This window comes from Trichoderma camerunense, assembly GCF_050948025.1.
Source record: "Trichoderma camerunense strain CBS 138272 chromosome Unknown V8C40scaffold_2, whole genome shotgun sequence".
Taxonomy (NCBI): Eukaryota; Fungi; Ascomycota; class Sordariomycetes; order Hypocreales; family Hypocreaceae; genus Trichoderma; species Trichoderma camerunense.
Window position 1 is genome coordinate 1,247,485 of NW_028145368.1, and position 19,468 is coordinate 1,266,952.

Consider the following 19,468-nt stretch of genomic DNA (forward strand, 5'->3'; position numbering starts at 1 on the left):
CTCATCTACCTCGGCCATGCAGAGCAGACACTGCATCTGCAGCTCATTGCATGACCCAACCACATCATCCATCTTGTGGAACTAAAGTTGATCGAATGACGCAGCGTGTACCTATCACTGCAGTGTTTGCAAACCTTGTTATGTACCTGACATCTTGAGTTTATATTCCCCTCTCGACCTCCTCTATTCAAACCTTGTTGGTCAGCACACTCACCTGTGAGCCTTGATGTAAGAAGAGCACGGCATAAATCCAAGCCGAATGAGACGGTCGTTAAAAAGTATGCAACCTCGCTGCTTTTTGTTTCCAACTGTAAATGAATGCCATCTTTGAGATTATGTCCCTGTTAATACCCTCGTCGACATCGACATCTCAGGGGTCTCATTCCTACTGCGATACACTCACTTATGTAAATTTACTCTTATTGCTAAGCTACCCTATTTTCTTCGTATTGCAGGTCAAAATGAAGAGACAATTGCGCCACTGCAACCAGTAGCCGTAATTGCTTACTTCAAGGTTTCATTATACCTCAACTAATGCATGTATTACGGGCATCTATTATATCATAGCTATAACTACCTAGGAGGTGCGTAGGTTCTATGCGTTGGCTGGGAGACGGTAATTGAATCAAACTTTTCGGCCGGTATCTGGTTGGGTGTTGCTATGGAAGCTCCCACCTTATAGAGTGCCGTATTCCAAGCCGCCCAGGGACTGATGAAAGTAAAAGTGTATTTCAAGGTACGTCTACCTTGGCACGGGCGACTTGATATGAGTGTCTCCATAATAGGAATCTCGAGGGGAAAAGGAAAAGGCGACATATAATAATCTCAGATTGCATTTGCAAGTGAATAGATGATTGTGTAAAATAACCGTATAATGTAATACAAATTAATATTCATTCGTCAAGTATTGGATGGATGGGCGGCAATACACCTTAGTGAAAGACTAGGTGCTACCGCTTTTGCCATGTGGCGCGTGCATCTCTCCTGGTGGTGCTGAAGATACCGCTAACGTGCCTTAATCGATAACGCCCCAGGCCCCCTGCCACCAACTTAATCCAAGGAGGTGGTCATTCGGTCATTATCGTCACCACCACGCAAGAGCCAGAGCTTGCCTCAACCATTCTCTTCCCCACGTGAATCGGCTGCTGCTGTTCGTGGGATTGCTAATTGTTTCTTCGTTTACGGCATTCAATCTCGGCTTCATCACATGCCCTACGATACTTGTCTGCACTGCCGTCATTCTGTTTTTTGGAGGCAACGAGCCTTGACCGTCCCTCCCTTTTCCGCCTCGGCCTCTGCGGCAGCTACAACGTCGCGTGCAAAACCTCCAACCACACCCGACAATCATCATCTCACTGGTTGTCTGGTTGCATGACGGGACTGCAATTTGGCTTTTGAATTTCCATTGATACTCTCTCTTTCCCAGTGGCTCCAGCGTTCGATGATGACCTTCTGGCAATAAAACCACAAACCCACATATACATCCACCATCCACCATCCCCCATTCCGCCACCCAACAACTCGCATACGACCTCGACCTACTTCTCCTAACCTCGAGCTGTTGGCAAGCGACCATGGCTCCCGAACATAAAGACGAGTCCGTCTCACCAATGACGAGAACTCCCGACGCTCCCTCTCCAGCAAACGCAGAATCACAGCCCCGATTTCAGCCGCCAAAGTCGAATGATGGTCTGCTGTCCGCGACTCCCAATACGTCAGAGCAACAACTGGGCGAAGAAGCCTCCCCCAAAGCAGCCAACGATTATTGGAATGGCGGTTTGAGCCATCCTGATCCATTAGCTGCTGGAGAACCAATTCCCAATTCCCAATCACCGCCGCCGCCAAAACAGCAAGATATACCGGCCGGACTCGATTCCAGTACCCAAGAGACTTTGCAGGCAGATGCAGGACGTACTATCCAGTTTGCTGAACCTGATTTCCAACCCCCGGGATCGGTGCCTTTGGAAGAACCTGATACGCCAACCCGGTCCCGAACAAGCCTCATGTCCAAGATCAAAGCTCTTACAGCCAATACCGGCTCGCAGACTCCAAAATCCCTGAATACACCGACGTTTCCTTCCGATTTCGGCACTCAATCGTTCCCCAACTCTCCCACAGCCTCTAGAGTAACGACCCGAATTCCGGAAGCTCTCAATGAAGAGCAATCCGACGCCGATGCCGATGTCGAAACTGCAGATGAGGCCGCCATACCTGGTGCTGTTAAGAAAAACAAGCGAAAGAGCCGGCGCTTCAAGAAGGGCTCTGTGTCCAACTTCCCAAACCTCAGCCGGTTTCCAGCCGACCTAGATGCGTTAAGCACATATGATCGCCTGCTGAGGCGCCGGGCAAGCATGCCCGATACGACACAGCCCGATCATGCGGTGTCTGATGGCGAGATTCCTGAGAGACGAAAGCCCTTCAGACGGGGCTATTCCTGGATGAATAATACAATGAGCCCCCCGGATGAAGATGTAGAGGATCTGGACAACTCTACCGCTGTCGGGCGGCGCAACGGTCATACGCGACGCATCACTGTCTTTGGTGGTGGAGGCATGTCTGACGGAGATGCGCTGACCCCTAGGAAGCACTTCTTCACGTCAGAGCGAGCTGAGCGAGCCTCTAGTTATGGCGCCCAGAAATGGAAGCAGGTCAAGAGTACACTAAAGCTGCTCCGACAAAAGAAGGAGGATCGTTTTGATTACTACAAATCTGCGGAACTAATGGCCGAGTTGAGAGCCGGTGCCCCTGCTGTTCTGATGCTCGCCAGCATGATTCAGCGGGACGAGCATGGGAATAAGAGGATCCCAGTCCTACTAGAGCAGTTGAAGCTTAAGATCAAAGACAGCTCGCCCATGCCGGATGATGATAAAGAGCGCCACTGGATATTCACAATCGAATTGGAGTACGGAAGCGGCCCGAGCCGAATGAACTGGCTGGTTATCAGAACCATCAGGGACATCTATAACCTACATTTTCGGTACAAGTTTGCCCTGAACAACGACAAATACATGCTCGGGAAAGATCTCGGAGGCCGTCCCAAGCAGCCCAAGTTCCCCTATTCGGCGTTCCCCTACCTTCGTGGTGCTCGCAACAAGGGAGATGAAAGTGAGGACGATGAACAGGCCGATCAGGCCAGCGGCCGTGGCGAAGAGACTGCTGCTGAGATGACGGCTGCCGAGGATATGGGTGAAGGACCCTTTCAGCACTCAAGAAAGAAGTCCCGCGGCAATTTTCTCGGCATGCGGCGAAGATCTACCGGCTTCACCGATGCAGGTGAAATGTCCACGGCTGAAGGCAATACTGGCCTCGATAAAGAGGCCCGTAGGCTACGCTACGTGGAGAAGCAAAGACGTATTCTGGAGAAATATCTCTCTGAGATGATTCGATGGCTCATGTTCAGGGCTGACAGCAATCGCCTTTGTCGATTCCTTGAATTGTCGGCCCTGGGTGTTCGTTTGGCTGCTGAAGGAAGTTACCATGGGAAAGAGGGCTACCTTCACCTCCAAATGTCAAAGGGTCTCGATTTCCGCAAAGTTTTGACACCGGCAAAAGTCATTGCTCGACACAGTCGTAAATGGTTTCTCGTTAGGCAGAGTTACATTGTGTGTGTGGAATCGCCCGAGAACATGAACATTTATGATGTTTATCTCGTCGACACCAAGTTTAGCATTGTTTCTAAGAGGAAGGCATTGAAAAATATTGGCTCCAAGAAGAAGAAGAAGGCCGAAGACGAAATGGATATGGAACCATCTCCCGAGAAACACCACACGCTGAAAATGCGCACCTCGGATCGTAAAATCCGACTCTTTTCGCGCTACCAGTCTGTGATGCGACAGTTTGAGGACTCAATCAACGAAATGCTCAAGCAGACACTCTGGTTTCAGAAGAAGCGGTTTGACAGCTTTGCACCGGTTCGGTCTGGCGTCTTTGCCCAGTGGCTGGTCGATGGGCGTGATTATATGTGGAATGTGTCGAGAGCCATCAACATGGCGCGGGACGTCATCTACATTCATGACTGGTGGTTGAGCCCCGAGCTCTATATGCGCCGACCTGCGTGTATTAGCCAGAAATGGCGACTGGATCGACTACTCCAGAAGAAAGCACGAGAAGGCGTCAAGGTCTTTGTCATTGTCTATCGAAATGTCGAAGCAGCCATTCCAATTGATTCCGAATACACCAAATTCTCGCTTCTCAATCTTCATCCAAACATCTTTGTTCAGCGATCCCCGAACCAGTTCAAGAAAAACCAGTTCTTCTTTGCTCACCACGAAAAAATCTGCATTGTCGATCACGACGTAGCATTCCTGGGTGGTATAGACCTTTGCTTTGGTCGCTGGGACAGCCCGCAACATCCCATCGTCGACGATAAGCCGACAGGATTCGAGCCATCCGAGATGCCCAAGGACTCTGAGCACGTACAGCTGTTCCCTGGAAAAGATTATTCAAATCCGAGAGTCCAGGACTTTTTCAACCTGCACGAGCCGTATGAGGAAATGTACGACCGAGGCAAGGTTCCTAGAATGCCATGGCACGACATTTCCATGCAGGTCGTCGGACAGCCTGCCCGAGACTTGACTCGCCATTTTGTCCAGCGGTGGAACTATCTCCGCCGAGGGCGAAAGCCAACTAGACCACTGCCATTCCTGTTGCCACCTCCCGATGCGAAGTTTGAAGACCTCGAGGCTCTTGGCTTGACCGGCACTTGTGAAGTGCAAATGCTGCGGTCTGCGTCAACTTGGTCCTTGGGGACTGATGACACTGAACACAGTATCCAAACCGCCTACGTCCACATGATTGAAGAATCCGAACATTTTGTTTACATCGAGAACCAGTTTTTTATCACGAGCACAGAGGCATATGGCGCAAAGATCGTCAACCGCATCGGAGATGCCCTGGTTGACCGCATCATTCGCGCTCATAAGAATGGCGAAGACTGGAGATGCGTCATCATCATCCCTCTCATGCCCGGCTTTCAAAACACTGTTGATGAACAAGAAGGAACCAGCGTCCGATTGATTGTCATGTGCCAATACAAGAGCATCTGCCGCGGAGAGAACTCTATTTTCGGACGCCTCCGTGCCGCAGGCATCGAGCCCGAGGACTACATTAACTTTTACTCGCTCCGGCAATGGGGAGTAATGGGAAATGAGGCTCTTGTAACTGAGCAACTCTATATCCATGCCAAAGCCATAATCGTAGACGACAGGATTGCGCTGATTGGTTCTGCGAATATCAACGAACGGTCTTTGCTTGGTAGCAGAGACTCAGAAGTTGCCGCCATAGTCCGTGACACCGACATGCTGTGGTCCAAAATGGCCGGCAAGCCTTACCGAGTTGGCCGATTTGCCCATACTCTTCGGATGAGGTTGATGCGAGAGCATCTTGGCCTAGACGTGGATGGAATCCTAGAGGAGGAGCGAGAAGCAGAGGAAATGGAAGACGCCGCCTTTGAGCAGGACATGGACGCTATATACGAGGAGGACGCGACGCCTGTTGGCGAAATGTCTAGCCCTAAGAGTGCGTCACTGCCTATAAATAACCTTCGTTTGCCCAGCTTCAACCACGATCTTGATCTGGCAACAGTGGCCACCCAGGACCTTGACTCCTCTTCATTAAAAGGAGAAGAAGAGGAGACCGACCCTCGTGTCACCGACCAGGGCCACCAGTTGGATTTGTCAGGGTATGGCCCAGACCACTGGAAATCGGCAGAAAAGTCGGGCACAGATGAGGGTCGAGATTCTGCTATAATTGATGGCCGTGAGGTTCTTTTACACGATGGGAAGCGGCTCTCAGGGACACACCAGGCTCCTCAGTCTCCCACTTCACGCCGTCACCACACTTCACACCACAACCATAACGACGAGCCTGGTACCTCGACCGCACCTCTCCCCCCAGCTAGCAGGAATGGCCCGGAGACGGCTGATCAGCCTGGCCTGGCTTCAGCTGCACCAGCGGTGCCCTTGCCCGTCCTTGACGATACAAACATTGGTGGCCCTCCTGCGCATATCGATCCCAAGACCGGCCGTCCAACAAACGAGCCGTTCCATCCGTTGGCTGCAGATATCCTGCCCGCTCTCATTGATAAGGACTGTATGCAAGATCCGTTAGATCCCACCTTTGTGGACGAAATCTGGGGTCGGTCTGCGCGCAACAATACAGTGCTCTATCGTAGAGTTTTCCGTTGCATGCCTGATTCCAAAGTCGGCACTTGGGCTGAATATCGCGAATATATGGATTACAGCGTCAAGTTCCGTGCTATGATGGAGGGGAAATCTGCCGCTGACGAAACTGAGGCGAGCCGGCAGCGCACCCCTAGTGACGAGGCCGCAGCTCCAAAGCACAGCGACCAACCTAAGATTCAGCTACCCGAGGGCGACGGCGACGGCGACGAAAACGAGAAGCCGGCTTCGCGCGGCAGCAGTGGAGAGGAATTGGCTCTCCGTCCTCCGCCTGCCGATGGAGCAGCAGATAACCAGAGCTCGTTAGAACCGCCCTCACCTGTTTATGCTGCGGGAGAAGTGCCGTTCCCAGCAATGGACACTTCTCCATCAAAGCCAGTCTCGCGAAGCAAAAGCAGAGACCGCAGACCGACTTTCTCAACCCTGGAGAAGCCGTCATCCAGGGATACTAATGCTGCTCCTCCTCTGGCGCCAGCTGCTAGTGCACCAGTCAAGCGTCGTCGCCGAGCCACCACTAAGGGGAGCCGCCGTGGACTCTTGATTGAAGAAATGCCATCGCGTGTCGAGGCTGAGCAGCTCTTGGACATGGTGCAAGGAAATCTAGTCGAATTCCCATACGATTGGCTGCTTACAGAGGAGCACAATGGTAACTGGGGTTACCAGGTAGATGGAGTGGCTCCTATTACCATTTAGTAAGTGACATGCGTCGAAACATCCCTACCTGAAGAGGCCGAGGCTAACTACATTCCAGTAATTAATCGATTTTCTCACCTTTTATTTTCCTGTTTTACTTCTTGGGTCGGTATAGCGAGTGATGATGGGGTGGTTCATTTTTCATGTATTTCAGCGGGATAGAGAAGTCATTGCATACAACGGAGAACACTGATTACCGTGGAAAAGGGGAAACTGAAAGCCATTCAACCTAGCGTTGCCATTCTGTCGTCTTAGACTTTCATGACCTGCCAAAGGCTCATTCAACTTTGCACTTTCCTATGGCTGTAATGGATTCATATAATATTACACAAAACACTTATAATATATACCTAACACTATTTTTACACACACGCTATGCTGCAAGCCTATTCGTGGTAATTATACCTTTTCGCTCACCCATATCGCGCCACGACAACCGGCCCTTATGACGTTTGTCAATAGCCAATGGGGTTCTGCTTTTCTGGCATCATTTTCCACTGCATGATCCAGATGCTCTAGCTCCTCATCTCGTATCCTACGTAGGGTGTCCACCAGCTGCTTGATCTCGCCGCTGACATCGTATCCTTGCGCCTCCCACTCAGCAATCATTTCCAAGATGGAGCGGATCTGCTCGTTGTAGTGATTGCCGATTTCAGTCTCGACGGCCTCGGTACAGGCCATGGCGGCCTCGCGGCCCATGATGGCGGTGGACCAGCCCAGGCCACTGGCGAGGACGGACCATAGCGGGTAGAGAGCCGTGGGTCGGACACGGTGCTTGTGGATGAGGTTGTTGAAGGTTGAGAAGTGAACGGCCTCTTGGTCGTACATGTGGGCCATTAGAGGGCGGAGGTGAGGGTGCTTGCGGACGATGATGGGGCTCTGGGCGGAGTAGATGAGGGTTGCGGCGAGTTCGCCGGCCTGGTTGACTCGGAGCTGGAGCAGAGATAATACCCTTGGTTAGCTGGGGTGTTTTACTACTATGAGGATATGCTTGTTGGTGGGCGAAGACTTACAGCGGATGAGAGATAGTCGCGCTGCTCTTGGGTGAGCGGCTTGAGCTTCTTTGCAGAGTCGGAGGCTGAGCTCTCGGGGGTTGAAGATGTGGTAGCTCGGAGGACGGCGCTGGTGGAGAGAGGACGAGATGCAGCAGGAATTAGGTGTTTGCAGAAGCTGCTGGCCGGCCTGGCCAGACGAATTGACGCCATTGTAATTGATTAAAGATATACCAGAAAAGTATTCAAACAATGTGTTGTGATATCAGCCTTCAGCTATATGGGCTCGTCGATGGCATCACCAATAAACAATAAACAGCGGGTATTATCGCCGCATCATTGACTTTTCGAACTCGGACCATGCAAGCATGATGCCGAGCTGCTGAGACGGGGCTTGCAGCCGGTAAGGCCGCCGATTGGCCGGTTTACACCCGACCCGGACAAATACTTTTCCGCGTTGAGCCGCTGTCGCGTTAATTGCCCAGGCGAAGCGCAATACTGTAGCGAGCAGCTTTAGTGGTGGACAGCGGAAAGGCTGGCTGCGAGTGCTGAATCTCTCTCTCTCCCTCTCTCTTCCTCCTTTGCTCTGCAGTCCCCCAAACTTGCTGTGCGCATCCAGTGCTTCCGAGGCCCAATCGTGTCGATACGCCGGAATCGAATTGGCATCATCTTTCATCTTTTTTTTCTCGCCCTCTTTATCTATTCTATCGGGGTGTCAAATCAAGCCACCGGCTTAGGACTGAAAGCGCCGTCGCGTTTGCCCTCCCAACTCCTCTGCGACGTTCGTCGGACTTTTTCTCGCCACCGCTCTTCCCCCCTGAGAAGCATCTCTAGGCCATTGACGACAGGGGCCACGGCCGATTTTCATCATGGCTGATATCGACGACGAGCTCCTTGCTCTTGCGGGCGGTGACTCGGATGAGGAGGGATCTGTGAGCGCGAGCAGAGAGGCGTCGGCGTCGCCGCCACCAGCCTCAGACGACGAGATGCCCAAGTCACCCGAGACCAAATCGAAGCGAAGGTCAAAGCAGGATGAGTCGGAAGATGAGGGTGAGGCGTAAGTGAATAGTCTCTACTTCTATTGTGCTGCCTGGCAGCTGGGGAGCCGTTTGGAGAACAATAGTCTGTCCTGGCTCCTCAGTTGCTGCTCACATTGACAAACGCCCCCTTACTGCTAGTCATCGGACAGTTACTAACGTTCGACTCTTTCATCTCCTTCTCTCTAGATCCGATGCCCCTTCACACAACTCCTTGGAATCAGCTTCGATGGACGAGTCCGACTCTGATACCGAGCCTGCGCACGGCGCGAGCCGTTCTACCACTGCCCCGGGTGCCAACGATGACGACAAGTATCCTGTTGACGGCATGTTTATGAGCGAGGCCGAAAAGGCTGAGATCATGGCCATGCGAGAAGTAGAGCGAGAGCAGATTATTGCGGATCGAATCTCTGAGATAGAGCGTCAGCGTCAGAATCGCCTGCTACGACAAATGGTCAACAACGTCGAGATCGAGGAGCGCAAGCAAGTTAAGAAGAAGCGTAGCGCTGATACCGAACTCGAGGATGGCGCTCGTAGAGCATCGAGACCGAAAACGGGCAAAGGCGAATCGGCGATTGACTCCCTTCGCAGGGCGCGCGCCGAGAAAGCAAGACGGCAGGAGGACCGAGAAAGGCGGAGGGACGGCATGTCGCCGCATGGCCGCGAATCGAGAGAGCCGGAGGAGAGCGACGATGACTTCGGACAGTCGCGCAATCGCTCGCCGGAGAAGGCTGCTGCTAGGGAGCTGCCGCCACCCGAGCTTCGCGATTTCGACCGAGTCCGCCTTGGTCGCAACGAGTTTGCGCAGGTGTGCTCTACTCCTGGCTTCGAGGCGGCCATTACAGGGTGCTACATCCGTATCGCTCTGGGGGCCCACCCTGAAACAGGCATTGAGCAGTATCGCATGGCCTTGATCAAAGGTAAAGTCACATGGTCGGATGGTATCCGTTTGCTACAAATGCTAACGATCTTTTGTAGGATTTACAGCCGGCAGACCATACGCTCTAAACGGCCCTCAAGGCTCTTTTGTCACTGATCAATACGTCAAGGCTACCCACGGCAAGGCCGTCAAGGAGTTTCCCTTTATTGCGGCGTCAGGTGGCTCATTCACAGAGGTATGATCTTTCCAGCTTCCCCCCTTTTCTCATGCGTAAAGAACCGTGCTGACAGTCTCGACTTGCAGGGTGAATTGAATCGATACAAAGTGACATGCCACAATGATGGCGTCACATTGCCTACGAAAGATTTTCTGGTAGACAAGATTGACGATATCAACGCGTTGATCAATCACAAATGGACGAATGAGGAGATCAAGGCCAGGCTGGCAAAGCGCAACGAGCTTCGTAAACGATTTGATCCACAGGAACGCCAACGACTTGCCAATCTTGCCGAGGAAGCCGCCCAACGAGGTGACGACCAAAGGGCCGAGGAGCTACAAGAAGAGCTGGAAAAGCTTGGCAGGGAGCGCCTTGCCTTTAAGACAAGCTTGGGCCCATCCAAAAACCCAGAGGCCACCAAGGCGTCGTCAGAACAAGACAGACTGGCGGAGCGTAACCGAGAGAATCGCCGACTCAATCAAGAAGCAGTTCGAAAGGCTCAGCTGAAAGAAAAGGCGAAGGCGCGAGAAATCGAGATGGCTCTCAAGCGTGGCGAGGTCATTTCCGAAGACTACTCGCGACGACTTCGAACAAAGGCCAAGTTTGTGCACGACGTTAACGAAAAGGTTGGCGAGAAGCCGGAGGCTCCAAAGGACGGCGCTGGCGCAGCGACCAACGGGACTAAGGGCCCTTCATCGTCACAAATGCTGCCGCACCTGGCCAAGTTGCAAGAGAAGCACTATTCCGAAACTAAAGGCCTGCCGACTATTCACAAGCCCATCATGGATGATGACGTTATTGGGGCGCTGGATCTGGAAATTGACGTAGAAATTTGAGCTGCGCCCTTTCGCTTAAGCTGGCCAGGCAGGCTTCTTGATTCATGTTTTAAATCCACTCTTCATTTCTATTTCTTTAATTTTACCTGGTATTGCTCCTTTTTTATTTGATGAGGTGTCAATACATAAAAACAAAAAAGGAGAAGCGGGTAGTGGAAAAGAGCGGCGGGCATATTTGGAGTTGGACGGAATGGAATGGAATGAATTTCGATATCTCTTTTTTTTATGCAGCACGATTACAGGTATCCTCCTTTGCTGCTAAGTGAGAGGAGGGTGCGGTTATTATCAGTTGAGCTTCTCAGGGAAGAACAAGCGGAGAAGGCCAGGCATATAGACAAGAACAAACGTAGATGGTATATTCCCAACTCTGAATGACTTGTAAAAAAAAGTATGTGCTGTTCTGTTATGCCCTGCGTTATCTATGTGTGTCTGATATGAGTCTGCAGTCTGTCTAATGATCATTAAGGATCTGAACCAAAAACAAGAGGATGTAAAAAAGGAGAGATGTAACTCGTTTCTAACAGCAAACCAAACCAAATCCGCTTAACAAGAAAAAGGATGAAAAGGAAAAACTAATATTAGGTTTCCCTGAACGCTTCAAGTCTGGAAATTCTTGAAAAAGCCAACGTCAAACTTGTCCACCCTGCCCTGAAGCCGCCTATACCAGAAGAAGCTCGTGGCGAAGACGTTGATGAAGAGGATGCCGCAGGTAGTACCAAGGCCGGAAGTCAGCGAGCCAAGAACGACACTGAGGTTCGGGCGGCGGGTGACAGCGGCGGAGGGCTTCGTCTTGCCGTCGAGCTCGTCTTCGACGCGGGAGCAGACCTGGAGGAAGAGCCTCGGGTCGTCGGTGATGACGCCGTCGATGAGGACGGTATTTGGAGTAGTAGGATCGAGTTTGGGGTCTGCCGAGAGGGAAGAAGCCGAGGATGAGGATGAGGCTGACGGGAGAGAAGGAGTATTGGGGATGTTTCTGCGGATGCACCACTCCATCCACTTGGGACTGTTGACGGTCCACGCGAAGACGGGGCGGGTGGCGGACTTGGCCTTTGTGAGGAACCAGCCGCCGAGGGGCCCGACGAGGAGGAGCTGGAACATGTTGAAGCCGAGGTTGGGGATGGGGAGGAAGTGGCGGGAGTAGTAGAGGGAGGTTGAGATGTGGGCGAGGGGGAAGCCGGGGAGGAAGGCGAGGGCGGCCTTCATGAATGTGGCCTGTGTGTGTTGTTGTTTTGTTAGTTTTTGATGGTGGTGATGAGATAATAGGAGGATAATTTGACAAAGAGAGTCTTACGTTCCAGCATCCCAAGACAATGCGTTCGTCCCATGGCGTTGCTGATGATACTTCTGTAAAGGTACATGCGACGGCTCGCAGCAGATCCTCGGGCTTGTCGTCGATCTAACAAGATTTCACGATATCAGCAGATGTTCTTGCTGTCTCTTTTTTTTTATTTCATAGATTTCACGCTCACCTTGATATCCAGCAAGACCCAAATCTTCTCCGTCTCTGGCCCGGACACCAGATACTCTAGCAAATCCACAAGTCGAGGCAGCGGCTCATGGGGTTCCTTGACGGTGCGAAGGCTGGAGAGATAGGACCATGTGCAGTCCTTGATGAGGAGATCGACGCCAAAGCATCGTTTGAGCGAAGGATCCTATGGATTTGTATATTAGCCGGGTGTTCCATTTCACTGTCCTCATCTCTCTCTCAAAGTCATTCATCTCATCCATCTCCGTCTCATCTCACCTCATCTCATCGAATCTATCATCAGAAAAATCAACCTACATGTGACAACACCACAACGCCGTCCTTGGAAAGATGCACATCCGTCTCCAACGCATGGGCGCCAACCTCGACGGCCGCCCGGAACCCCGCCATGCTGTTCTCGGGAAACGAAGCCTTGAAGCCTCGGTGGGCAATGGTCTGCGGGATGAACCGCGAGGGATCACGGCGCGAGACGATTGCAGAGGCCCATTTCGAAGCTGAAAGAAGCAGATAAACAAGTTAGTTTGATTTCTTGATTTTTTTTGGTTGTCTTGAAGAATTCCGAGCAAAGGTTCGATGTGAATAGTTACACTCGGAAACCCGGATGGTTCAAAGGAATGAATTAGAGGTACGTACCTTTGGGGGCGGTGATGCCGCGGTGGAAGGGACTCATTAGAGGCTGCCTTTCTGAAGCGGTCATTTTCAAAAAAGAATTCTATAATCTAAATCTCTCTATTCTTTCTCCGTATTCAATTTTGATGAAAAAGAAGCAGAAAAAACAGAGTGAAGAAGAGGACAAAGCCGATGGCGTATGCCTTAGTCAAATGGCCACCAACTTCTTGGAGGGGGGCGAGACTTGGAGGGCTGCTTGTGTTCGTCACGCCGCCTTGGATTGGGCGGATATAAGTCCAGGTGAAGTCCGTAGTCCGTAGTCCGTTGACCGCCCTGGTTTGCTGTGTGACCGGCTATTTTGTTTTCTTTGTATGTTTTTTGTCTTTTGCTAGTATCGGGCTTTTTAACCAGCAACCAACAAATTAATGAAGCACAACGAAAGAAGAGGAGAGGAGAGAAAGAAGGACAGAAAGAAGTGACTCTCATCTCGTTTTTGTATCACAGCTCTCTACTACCTATCTATATCTCTCGGTATCCATCCATCATCTCATATCTATCAAACAAGCTACCAACCCACTCGTATCAAAGCTGGCAAACTGGAAAAGCTCCATCCTGTTTTTGACTCAGACCACGAGAAAGTATAAAAACAATCTCCATCAAATCAAATCTCGCATACACTCTACTCACACCAAAAGCTCATGAGGCCACTCCCCCATCACCAGCCTGCCTCGCATGACCCTCTTTTCCCCTGAACATGGTGCCTGTGTCGTGTCGCCACCTGGAACTGGACCCTTTTTGATATGATAGGCGCCTGCCGTGGCCAAGCCCAAGTAATACGCATATTGATACCGTTGACGTGTTAGCCGTCCGTTGATAAGCACCTTAGTTTGCGGGAGTGTAAACCCCAAAGGTGCTGAATGGATGGATCCACGCCACTTGATTGATTGCCTGCCTGCTAGTAGGTATAAGCACGATAATAAGGCCACGGCCAAGAAAAAAAAACTTCATCACAGCACCCATGGCCATGTGCATGTGGCAACAATTCAATCTCCATATCTTCACCTAGACAAGAAAGCTGGGCTGCTACGTTACAAGGCTGTGTGGACCGCTAAAATGACTCCCGGCAGCGCATTTGATTTCCCACTCCCCTAATCCTAATCCCTCAAGCTCCTGCACAGCCGCTGCGAGTCACCGGTGCGGCTTTCCAGCAGCCGTTTTAGGGCTCCGCCAGAGAGGGTCAGAAGGGGTCTTTCATCCACTATCGAGTAGGGTCCAGATATTGCGCAACGTGCCGAAAGTGCTAAAGAAGATCGTGGCGGGCTGGTCAGTCAGCTCCGTCGCCTTATTCCCAATCCAGCATGGAATGAGTTTCAACGCATCAGGGCAAACTGGTTTTTGCATGTGCAGTTTTCGTTCAGGTCAAGGATCAAATAGATATTAATATCAATGCCGTATCGCAGGTGGGTATTCCCTTGATATGCCGCATGTTAGTGCTCAAACCATTTATAGCACCAAGATAAGATGCCTCGAATAGGTAAATCGAGTTAAAATCTCTGCAAAAATCGTCACACCGGTGATACTGCTTGTTCAAAAAGACCATGTATTTTGGAAATATCATGTAATGGAAATATTCAAAACTATCCATCTCCATCCATCCATCCATCCATTTCACCAATAGCAGGTAATCCCTCATATCCCCGTGGCAGCCTTGTAGCCACTTTTGGTCTCCGAGTCATAGCAGGCAGAAAAAAATTCAAAAAAGACCAAAAAAAAAAAAGCCCTCAACATATCGCTCCGCCATGTGCGCCGTCCCAACATAAAGGTATGTATCAAAAACGTTACATCGATAACCAGCATATTCCAGACGAAACCAAAACGTCTCTCGCTTCGCCATCACATCACACCATAGCGCCTAAAAAACATGTCATTATTCACAAAGACAGCCCGTGCAGCCCATTTGTTGAAAATCCATCGCCGTTGTGGTAGTTGACCCCCTGCAGCTGCTTTCCGTAGTCAATGCTGCCGAGGCCCAGCCCTAGTTCTGAAGGCGACACTTCTTCTCCTGAGCTGAGGCTCTCGTCGCTCATGCTGAGCACGCTCTGCGGCGGCGCCGGGTTGTTGCCAAATTCACCAATGTTGAAGTTGCTCAGGTCCCATGAATCTGGCGACCACTCGCTGCCTGTCGAGTGTCCCGCCATGGCAGCTTCGATGCTGGCGCCTCCATAGATCACGTCATAAACATTGTTCATTCCGCTGTCCATGGATCCGACCAGCGCCTCCCAGTCGGCACCAGTCATGTTGGGCGTCTTGGCTGACTGTCCGTTGTTCATAAAGCTTTGGCCGTTGGTCTGCATCCCCACCGTCTGTGCAGGCATGCTGGTTGGAGATGTGGCGTGTTTGTTTGTGAAAGGTGTGTCGTTGAGCGAAAGGTAGTCGAGATTCTGCCTTGCCTGTGCGTTCGGTGAAAGCCTAGACATCCGCGACGCCGAGTGCTGGCGCTCCTGTCGGTGGCCATCAAATGACTGGCGAGATGAGACCGGTTGAACCTCTCCGTTGGAACCTTGGAGGCCCGCCATGTTGCTCATCCAGCGAGCCTTGTCTTGGTGTCGCGTCAGGTCGGTATCGCTTGCTGAAGTCGGGAATTGGCCCAGCGGCGGGGAGTTTTGTTGCTTGGGATAGCTCGTCGGGGGTGATGCGCGACGGGAGCCGGTCGCCACCGACGGCTTGCGGACGTGCTTGTTCATCGCCGCTGGCCCTGATGGGTCGGTGACTGTGATGAGCACGCTCGCGGCTCGTTCCAAATCCACGAATCCAGGCGACTGGTTCTTGCGAAGGGTCTGAAGGACATCGTTGACCAGCCGCTCATCCTCGCGCAACAGCTTGCTGTCACGCTTCAGATCAATGGCCTGGTAGAGAAGAGTAAGGGCGCACACGGCGAGAAGATCACATTTGTTCATGCAGAATGAAAATGACATGCTTCGCTCCTCGAGAAGCTGTGAGATTTGGATAATGTGCTTGCTGGACTCGCTGATGGAGATCAGCGCAGGTGCAGCCTTGGGCCCGAGGTTGGAGCCAACGACGGGGCGATAGATGAGGGTGCGAATATAATAATATGTGAGTGCCTAGTGTGACGTTTTTGTTAGTCCCTTCAGTCTTTAGTATGTATCACTCTTCGCACTTACCAGTAGAGGTGACCGGCTGCCAGTGACATCTGTCGATGGCTTGCCATGAGCAAAGTTGAGTCTCAGATGAGCCGGCAGATCATCGTACCAGCCGTCTAATTCAGCCTCAAAGGCACTAATCTGCTGTAGCGACAGGTCATAGCTTGCCGCTGCAGGGTACACCTTGTCCAGGACACGAGCGAGGATGCGGGTTGCCCTGAAGAGAGCCAGAGCGCTGGAGATGCGCGTGTACTCTCCCGGTAGTGTGGGCTGGAACCCCTTCTCCGTCACGTACTCATCGTCAGTGTCGGAAGGATACTCCGCTTGGACATCCTCTTCTTTTAGTAGTTTGGGAAGGCCAGTAATGGCAGCCGTCATGGTGTCCAGGGCATACAGGGTCCAAAAGACCTTTTTCCTAGTCTCGAGGGTCAATGCGCCAAAAGAGAAGCGCTTCTGGCTCTGGTGCAGACCTAGCCGGTGAGATAGGCCCACAGCGATGCACTTGTAGTGCTGGAGACGACGATAGTCGGCTCGGACGGTGCAGTACAGCAGAGCCAACACTAGACACTGCAATGTGTTCATGGTGTTTTCCAGCATCAGGGATTCTAGGGCTTTCGTCCATTGGTACTCGCAGGCAGCAACTTGCTGAATGTCTGGAGCCTCTGACGAGAGGCCCGCCAGAGAGAAGACGAGATAGAGCTGAGCAAGCTTGTAGTTGCATTTGACTCTCTCTGGGTCATTGACAAACTCCTCGTAGATACGGAGGAAGGTGGGCTTGTGAAGAACAGGGAAGAGAGGGGCCCATTCCTGGAAAAAGACATTGACACATCTGTCTGAAAAGAGCCGAGGGGGGACCCTTGATGGCTGTTCCGACATCTTGGCAACGAGTGGAGTGCAGCCTTGGATATGCAAGAAGGCGTCTGGGGTAAAGTCACTGCAGGGCTTGCCGCTGTCTTGCATCTTACGCTTGAGAGAGGCTACATAGAAAGGACGTTAGAGACTTGGTAATAAGCTTTGGGGAAGCAAGATGGCAGTGTGTCTGCGCATTGTGCGCGCGTGGATTGTGTGAACGTGGGGCAGCTAAAGTATGACATACCGATAAAGGCGCGCCCACTGGATGAGCCCATAAAGTATGAGTCGGAATTTTCGACGCCGAGAAGCAATTGTGTAGCTTGCACTCGGAAAGTGTCTTCTTTTATGGTGGGCGAGTCTTTGGCGGAATCTGGTGATACAGGAGTGGCCATGGATGTGACTGAAGGCCTCCGTCGTGGTCCGCCATGAATGTTGCCGTGCATCGTAGAGAGCATGTCGATTTTCTCATCCTTCTCGTCCAGCAAGTCCTTGAGCTCGCGGACCTCTGCCTCGAGCGCACGAACCCGCTCCTCTAGAGACTCTGTATATCCGCGCGGAAAGGCACGCCGGCTCAGCTTGTCGCTTGTGCGGCACTCGAAGCCAACGGAGGAACATTGTGAACATGTCGGCCGGACGCCATCACAGCGGATCTTTTTGCTGCGACACCGGTCACAGGCTTGGGCGATGCGACTCTGGGCGCTGTTGCCCACCTTGATAACTTTCATAGGCAGGATGCCCGGCATTGTGGCGATTGCGATCCGAGCGTCGATTGAGAAAGTGATATGAAGATTCGGTGGTGTTGGTCAGGGCGTTGTTTTATGCGAGCGAACTTGCTGATTGGGGCTTTCTTCGCCCACCAGCCGTGGTTCGGCGCAACAGATGGCGAGACAGCGTGGGCAAGTATCACGTTGCCACGACTTGGTTCGGTTTGTTTCCAGAATGTACGATGATGTCGCAATATCAATGAAACTCGTCCTCGTGTTCGATAATGTGAAGTATTCCGGTCGTCAGCTGGAGAAGTAGAGAGTGAAGAATATTGTGGGGGATGTGAGAGAATGGAAGGGAAAGGGAAATGGAAGAGCGGGCCCAGGACAGAGAATGGCGAAGTGGAGCCTAAAAGGACATGGAAAGGAGCGCTGCAATGAGTTCGAGTTCGCACGGGCAGGCAATTAAATCCCGGGGAAGGGGATTGGTTAGTGCGCAAACCTTCTGACCAAGTGCTGCCTCTAGCACCCAGTTCTAGCACCCTGTAGCGCGCTGGCTGCGTGCTAGAGGCAGGTACATGTACTAACTGACGGCTGGGTGCCAGGCAGGGCGCCGCCAAGTCGTCTGCATGTTAGTCCTGAATACGTCCAGCGCCGGAGAGGTACGAATGCGGTACCTGCTGCAGCCGGACCGCAAAGGGTTGCAACCACCGCATTCTCGCCTGGAGATGGCCTCAATCCTATCAACCCACGGAATCTTGCCATCGGAATCCTCTCTCGTCTTCTCGTTCCCCCTTTGCTCGCATAAAAAAGCACCCAAATTGCTGATGCACGCCGCACGCCCTAATAGGCACCGCGCCGCTGTGACTGGACAGATCCGGTCCGGTCAGCTCCACCCGCCAACGTCTTTCGTTGGGGCTGTCATCAGTCCCGACTTTGATTGACGTACGTCGGTTGTCTTCTTCCATCTTTTTTTGCACTGCGCTCGCTAGTCGCCCCCCTGGTAGGCCACGAGATGCCCCCACCCCGGCTCTGCCTGTACTCGTACAGTAGCCATGACTCTGTTCCAATGTTGATCTACTAATCCATGACCATGTCCATTTGCTGGCACGGAGTACCTGTGTGTGCTAGCTCATCAAGGGTTTGCCTTCTAGTACTTGCACGGCAACGATGCTAGCGACTGGCTGCTCCGGCAGATGGGAGACAGATACCCTGTGCGATCACCGCAACGTGAGGCTCGCTGGCTGAAGAAATTTGAACCCTAACCCAGCATCGCGACATTTTAGCCCGACCGCCGTACTCGCATTACCCACATGGGCCGTCCGTCCAGTTGAGGGCTGGCCGATGTACGGGGCCTGACGGGGGATGCAGGTCGAGCGCGCAGTCAGAAAATGCAACCCATTGTTCCCAACAACGTCCCTCGCTCTTCGATATCTTACCGCTGCAGTCTTACTTTTCGTACCAGCCCACGCAAGGGCCCTCGAGCTCTAGAACGGATTCCAAAGCCTTTGCCAGATAGCTAGCGCCGAAGAAATCTCGACTTATGGCCTGATTTACCCCAGATTTCCCGCGGTTTGCTCCCCTAAGGCGCACATAGTGCGGGGTGGGAAAAGCCGGGGAGCAGCTCCTCTCACTTGTTGCTGCGCTCGTACTGTGCAGCTTTTTGACATTCGGCCAACGAGAACGGGAAATGGGAGCGGTGGTGGCGTTTGTCCAACGGCCATCGTTTCATGCCACTGTGAAGATACGTGTTGTCATGGTTGCCGAATGCAGGTTTAGGATTTGGGTACTGCTGCTGCAGTTTTTGCCTCCGACTCATCCT

General features: G+C 52.1%; 5 protein-coding genes across 5 annotated transcripts; 2 read left to right on the forward strand and 3 right to left on the reverse strand.

Annotated features, from left to right (window-relative positions):
• The first annotated feature begins 1,093 nt into the window (after positions 1–1,093).
• Positions 1,094–7,309, forward strand: V8C40DRAFT_232837 (uncharacterized protein). Its single transcript, XM_083213219.1, has one exon. It carries the CDS (start codon positions 1,575–1,577, stop codon positions 6,870–6,872), a length of 5,298 nt encoding a protein of 1,765 aa, XP_083077815.1. The 5' UTR covers positions 1,094–1,574; the 3' UTR covers positions 6,873–7,309.
• V8C40DRAFT_232839 (ubiquinone biosynthesis protein COQ7-domain-containing protein) lies at positions 7,177–8,198 on the reverse strand. The gene is made up of 2 exons (XM_083213220.1): positions 7,886–8,198; positions 7,177–7,805 (listed from the first exon to the last, which is right to left on the reverse strand). Exons 1-2 carry the CDS (start codon positions 8,075–8,077, stop codon positions 7,272–7,274), a joined length of 726 nt encoding a protein of 241 aa, XP_083077816.1. The 5' UTR covers positions 8,078–8,198; the 3' UTR covers positions 7,177–7,271.
• Positions 8,199–8,374: 176 nt separating this feature from the next.
• Positions 8,375–11,230, forward strand: V8C40DRAFT_232841 (uncharacterized protein). Its single transcript, XM_083213221.1, has 4 exons — positions 8,375–8,921; positions 9,091–9,821; positions 9,880–10,016; positions 10,085–11,230. The coding sequence occupies exons 1-4, from the start codon at positions 8,734–8,736 to the stop codon at positions 10,832–10,834; spliced, it is 1,806 nt and encodes a 601-aa protein (XP_083077817.1). The 5' UTR covers positions 8,375–8,733; the 3' UTR covers positions 10,835–11,230.
• Positions 11,019–13,430, reverse strand: V8C40DRAFT_232843 (PLC-like phosphodiesterase). The gene is made up of 5 exons (XM_083213222.1): positions 12,954–13,430; positions 12,618–12,814; positions 12,304–12,486; positions 12,126–12,230; positions 11,019–12,046 (listed from the first exon to the last, which is right to left on the reverse strand). Exons 1-5 carry the CDS (start codon positions 13,015–13,017, stop codon positions 11,432–11,434), a joined length of 1,164 nt encoding a protein of 387 aa, XP_083077818.1. The 5' UTR covers positions 13,018–13,430; the 3' UTR covers positions 11,019–11,431.
• Positions 13,431–14,515: 1,085 nt separating this feature from the next.
• V8C40DRAFT_232848 (transcription factor domain-containing protein) lies at positions 14,516–18,170 on the reverse strand. Its single transcript, XM_083213223.1, has 3 exons — positions 17,187–18,170; positions 16,112–17,067; positions 14,516–16,051 (listed from the first exon to the last, which is right to left on the reverse strand). Exons 1-3 carry the CDS (start codon positions 17,683–17,685, stop codon positions 14,861–14,863), a joined length of 2,646 nt encoding a protein of 881 aa, XP_083077819.1. The 5' UTR covers positions 17,686–18,170; the 3' UTR covers positions 14,516–14,860.
• Between the last annotated feature and the right edge of the window lie 1,298 nt (positions 18,171–19,468).

Bases quoted from the DNA above. Each gene is read 5' to 3' on its own strand.
- V8C40DRAFT_232843 (XM_083213222.1), bottom strand. From the start codon at position 13,017: ATGACCGCTTCAGAAAGGCAGCCTCTAATGAGTCCCTTCCACCGCGGC. The intron at 12,487-12,617 runs GTAGGTTGATTT...ACAAATCCATAG, and splicing joins GCGTTGTGGTGTTGTCACAT to GATCCTTCGCTCAAACGATG. The intron at 12,047-12,125 runs GTAAGACTCTCT...CAACACACACAG, and splicing joins TTGTCTTGGGATGCTGGAAC to GCCACATTCATGAAGGCCGC.
- V8C40DRAFT_232841 (XM_083213221.1), top strand. From the start codon at position 8,734: ATGGCTGATATCGACGACGAGCTCCTTGCTCTTGCGGGCGGTGACTCG. The intron at 8,922-9,090 runs GTAAGTGAATAG...CCTTCTCTCTAG, and splicing joins TCGGAAGATGAGGGTGAGGC to ATCCGATGCCCCTTCACACA. The intron at 9,822-9,879 runs GTAAAGTCACAT...GATCTTTTGTAG, and splicing joins TCGCATGGCCTTGATCAAAG to GATTTACAGCCGGCAGACCA.
- V8C40DRAFT_232839 (XM_083213220.1), bottom strand. From the start codon at position 8,077: ATGGCGTCAATTCGTCTGGCCAGGCCGGCCAGCAGCTTCTGCAAACAC. The intron at 7,806-7,885 runs GTAAGTCTTCGC...TCTCTGCTCCAG, and splicing joins GCGACTATCTCTCATCCGCT to CTCCGAGTCAACCAGGCCGG.
- V8C40DRAFT_232848 (XM_083213223.1), bottom strand. From the start codon at position 17,685: ATGCCGGGCATCCTGCCTATGAAAGTTATCAAGGTGGGCAACAGCGCC. The intron at 17,068-17,186 runs GTATGTCATACT...CTTTCTATGTAG, and splicing joins CAGTGGGCGCGCCTTTATCG to CCTCTCTCAAGCGTAAGATG. The intron at 16,052-16,111 runs GTAAGTGCGAAG...ACGTCACACTAG, and splicing joins GCAGCCGGTCACCTCTACTG to GCACTCACATATTATTATAT.
- V8C40DRAFT_232837 (XM_083213219.1), top strand. From the start codon at position 1,575: ATGGCTCCCGAACATAAAGACGAGTCCGTCTCACCAATGACGAGAACT.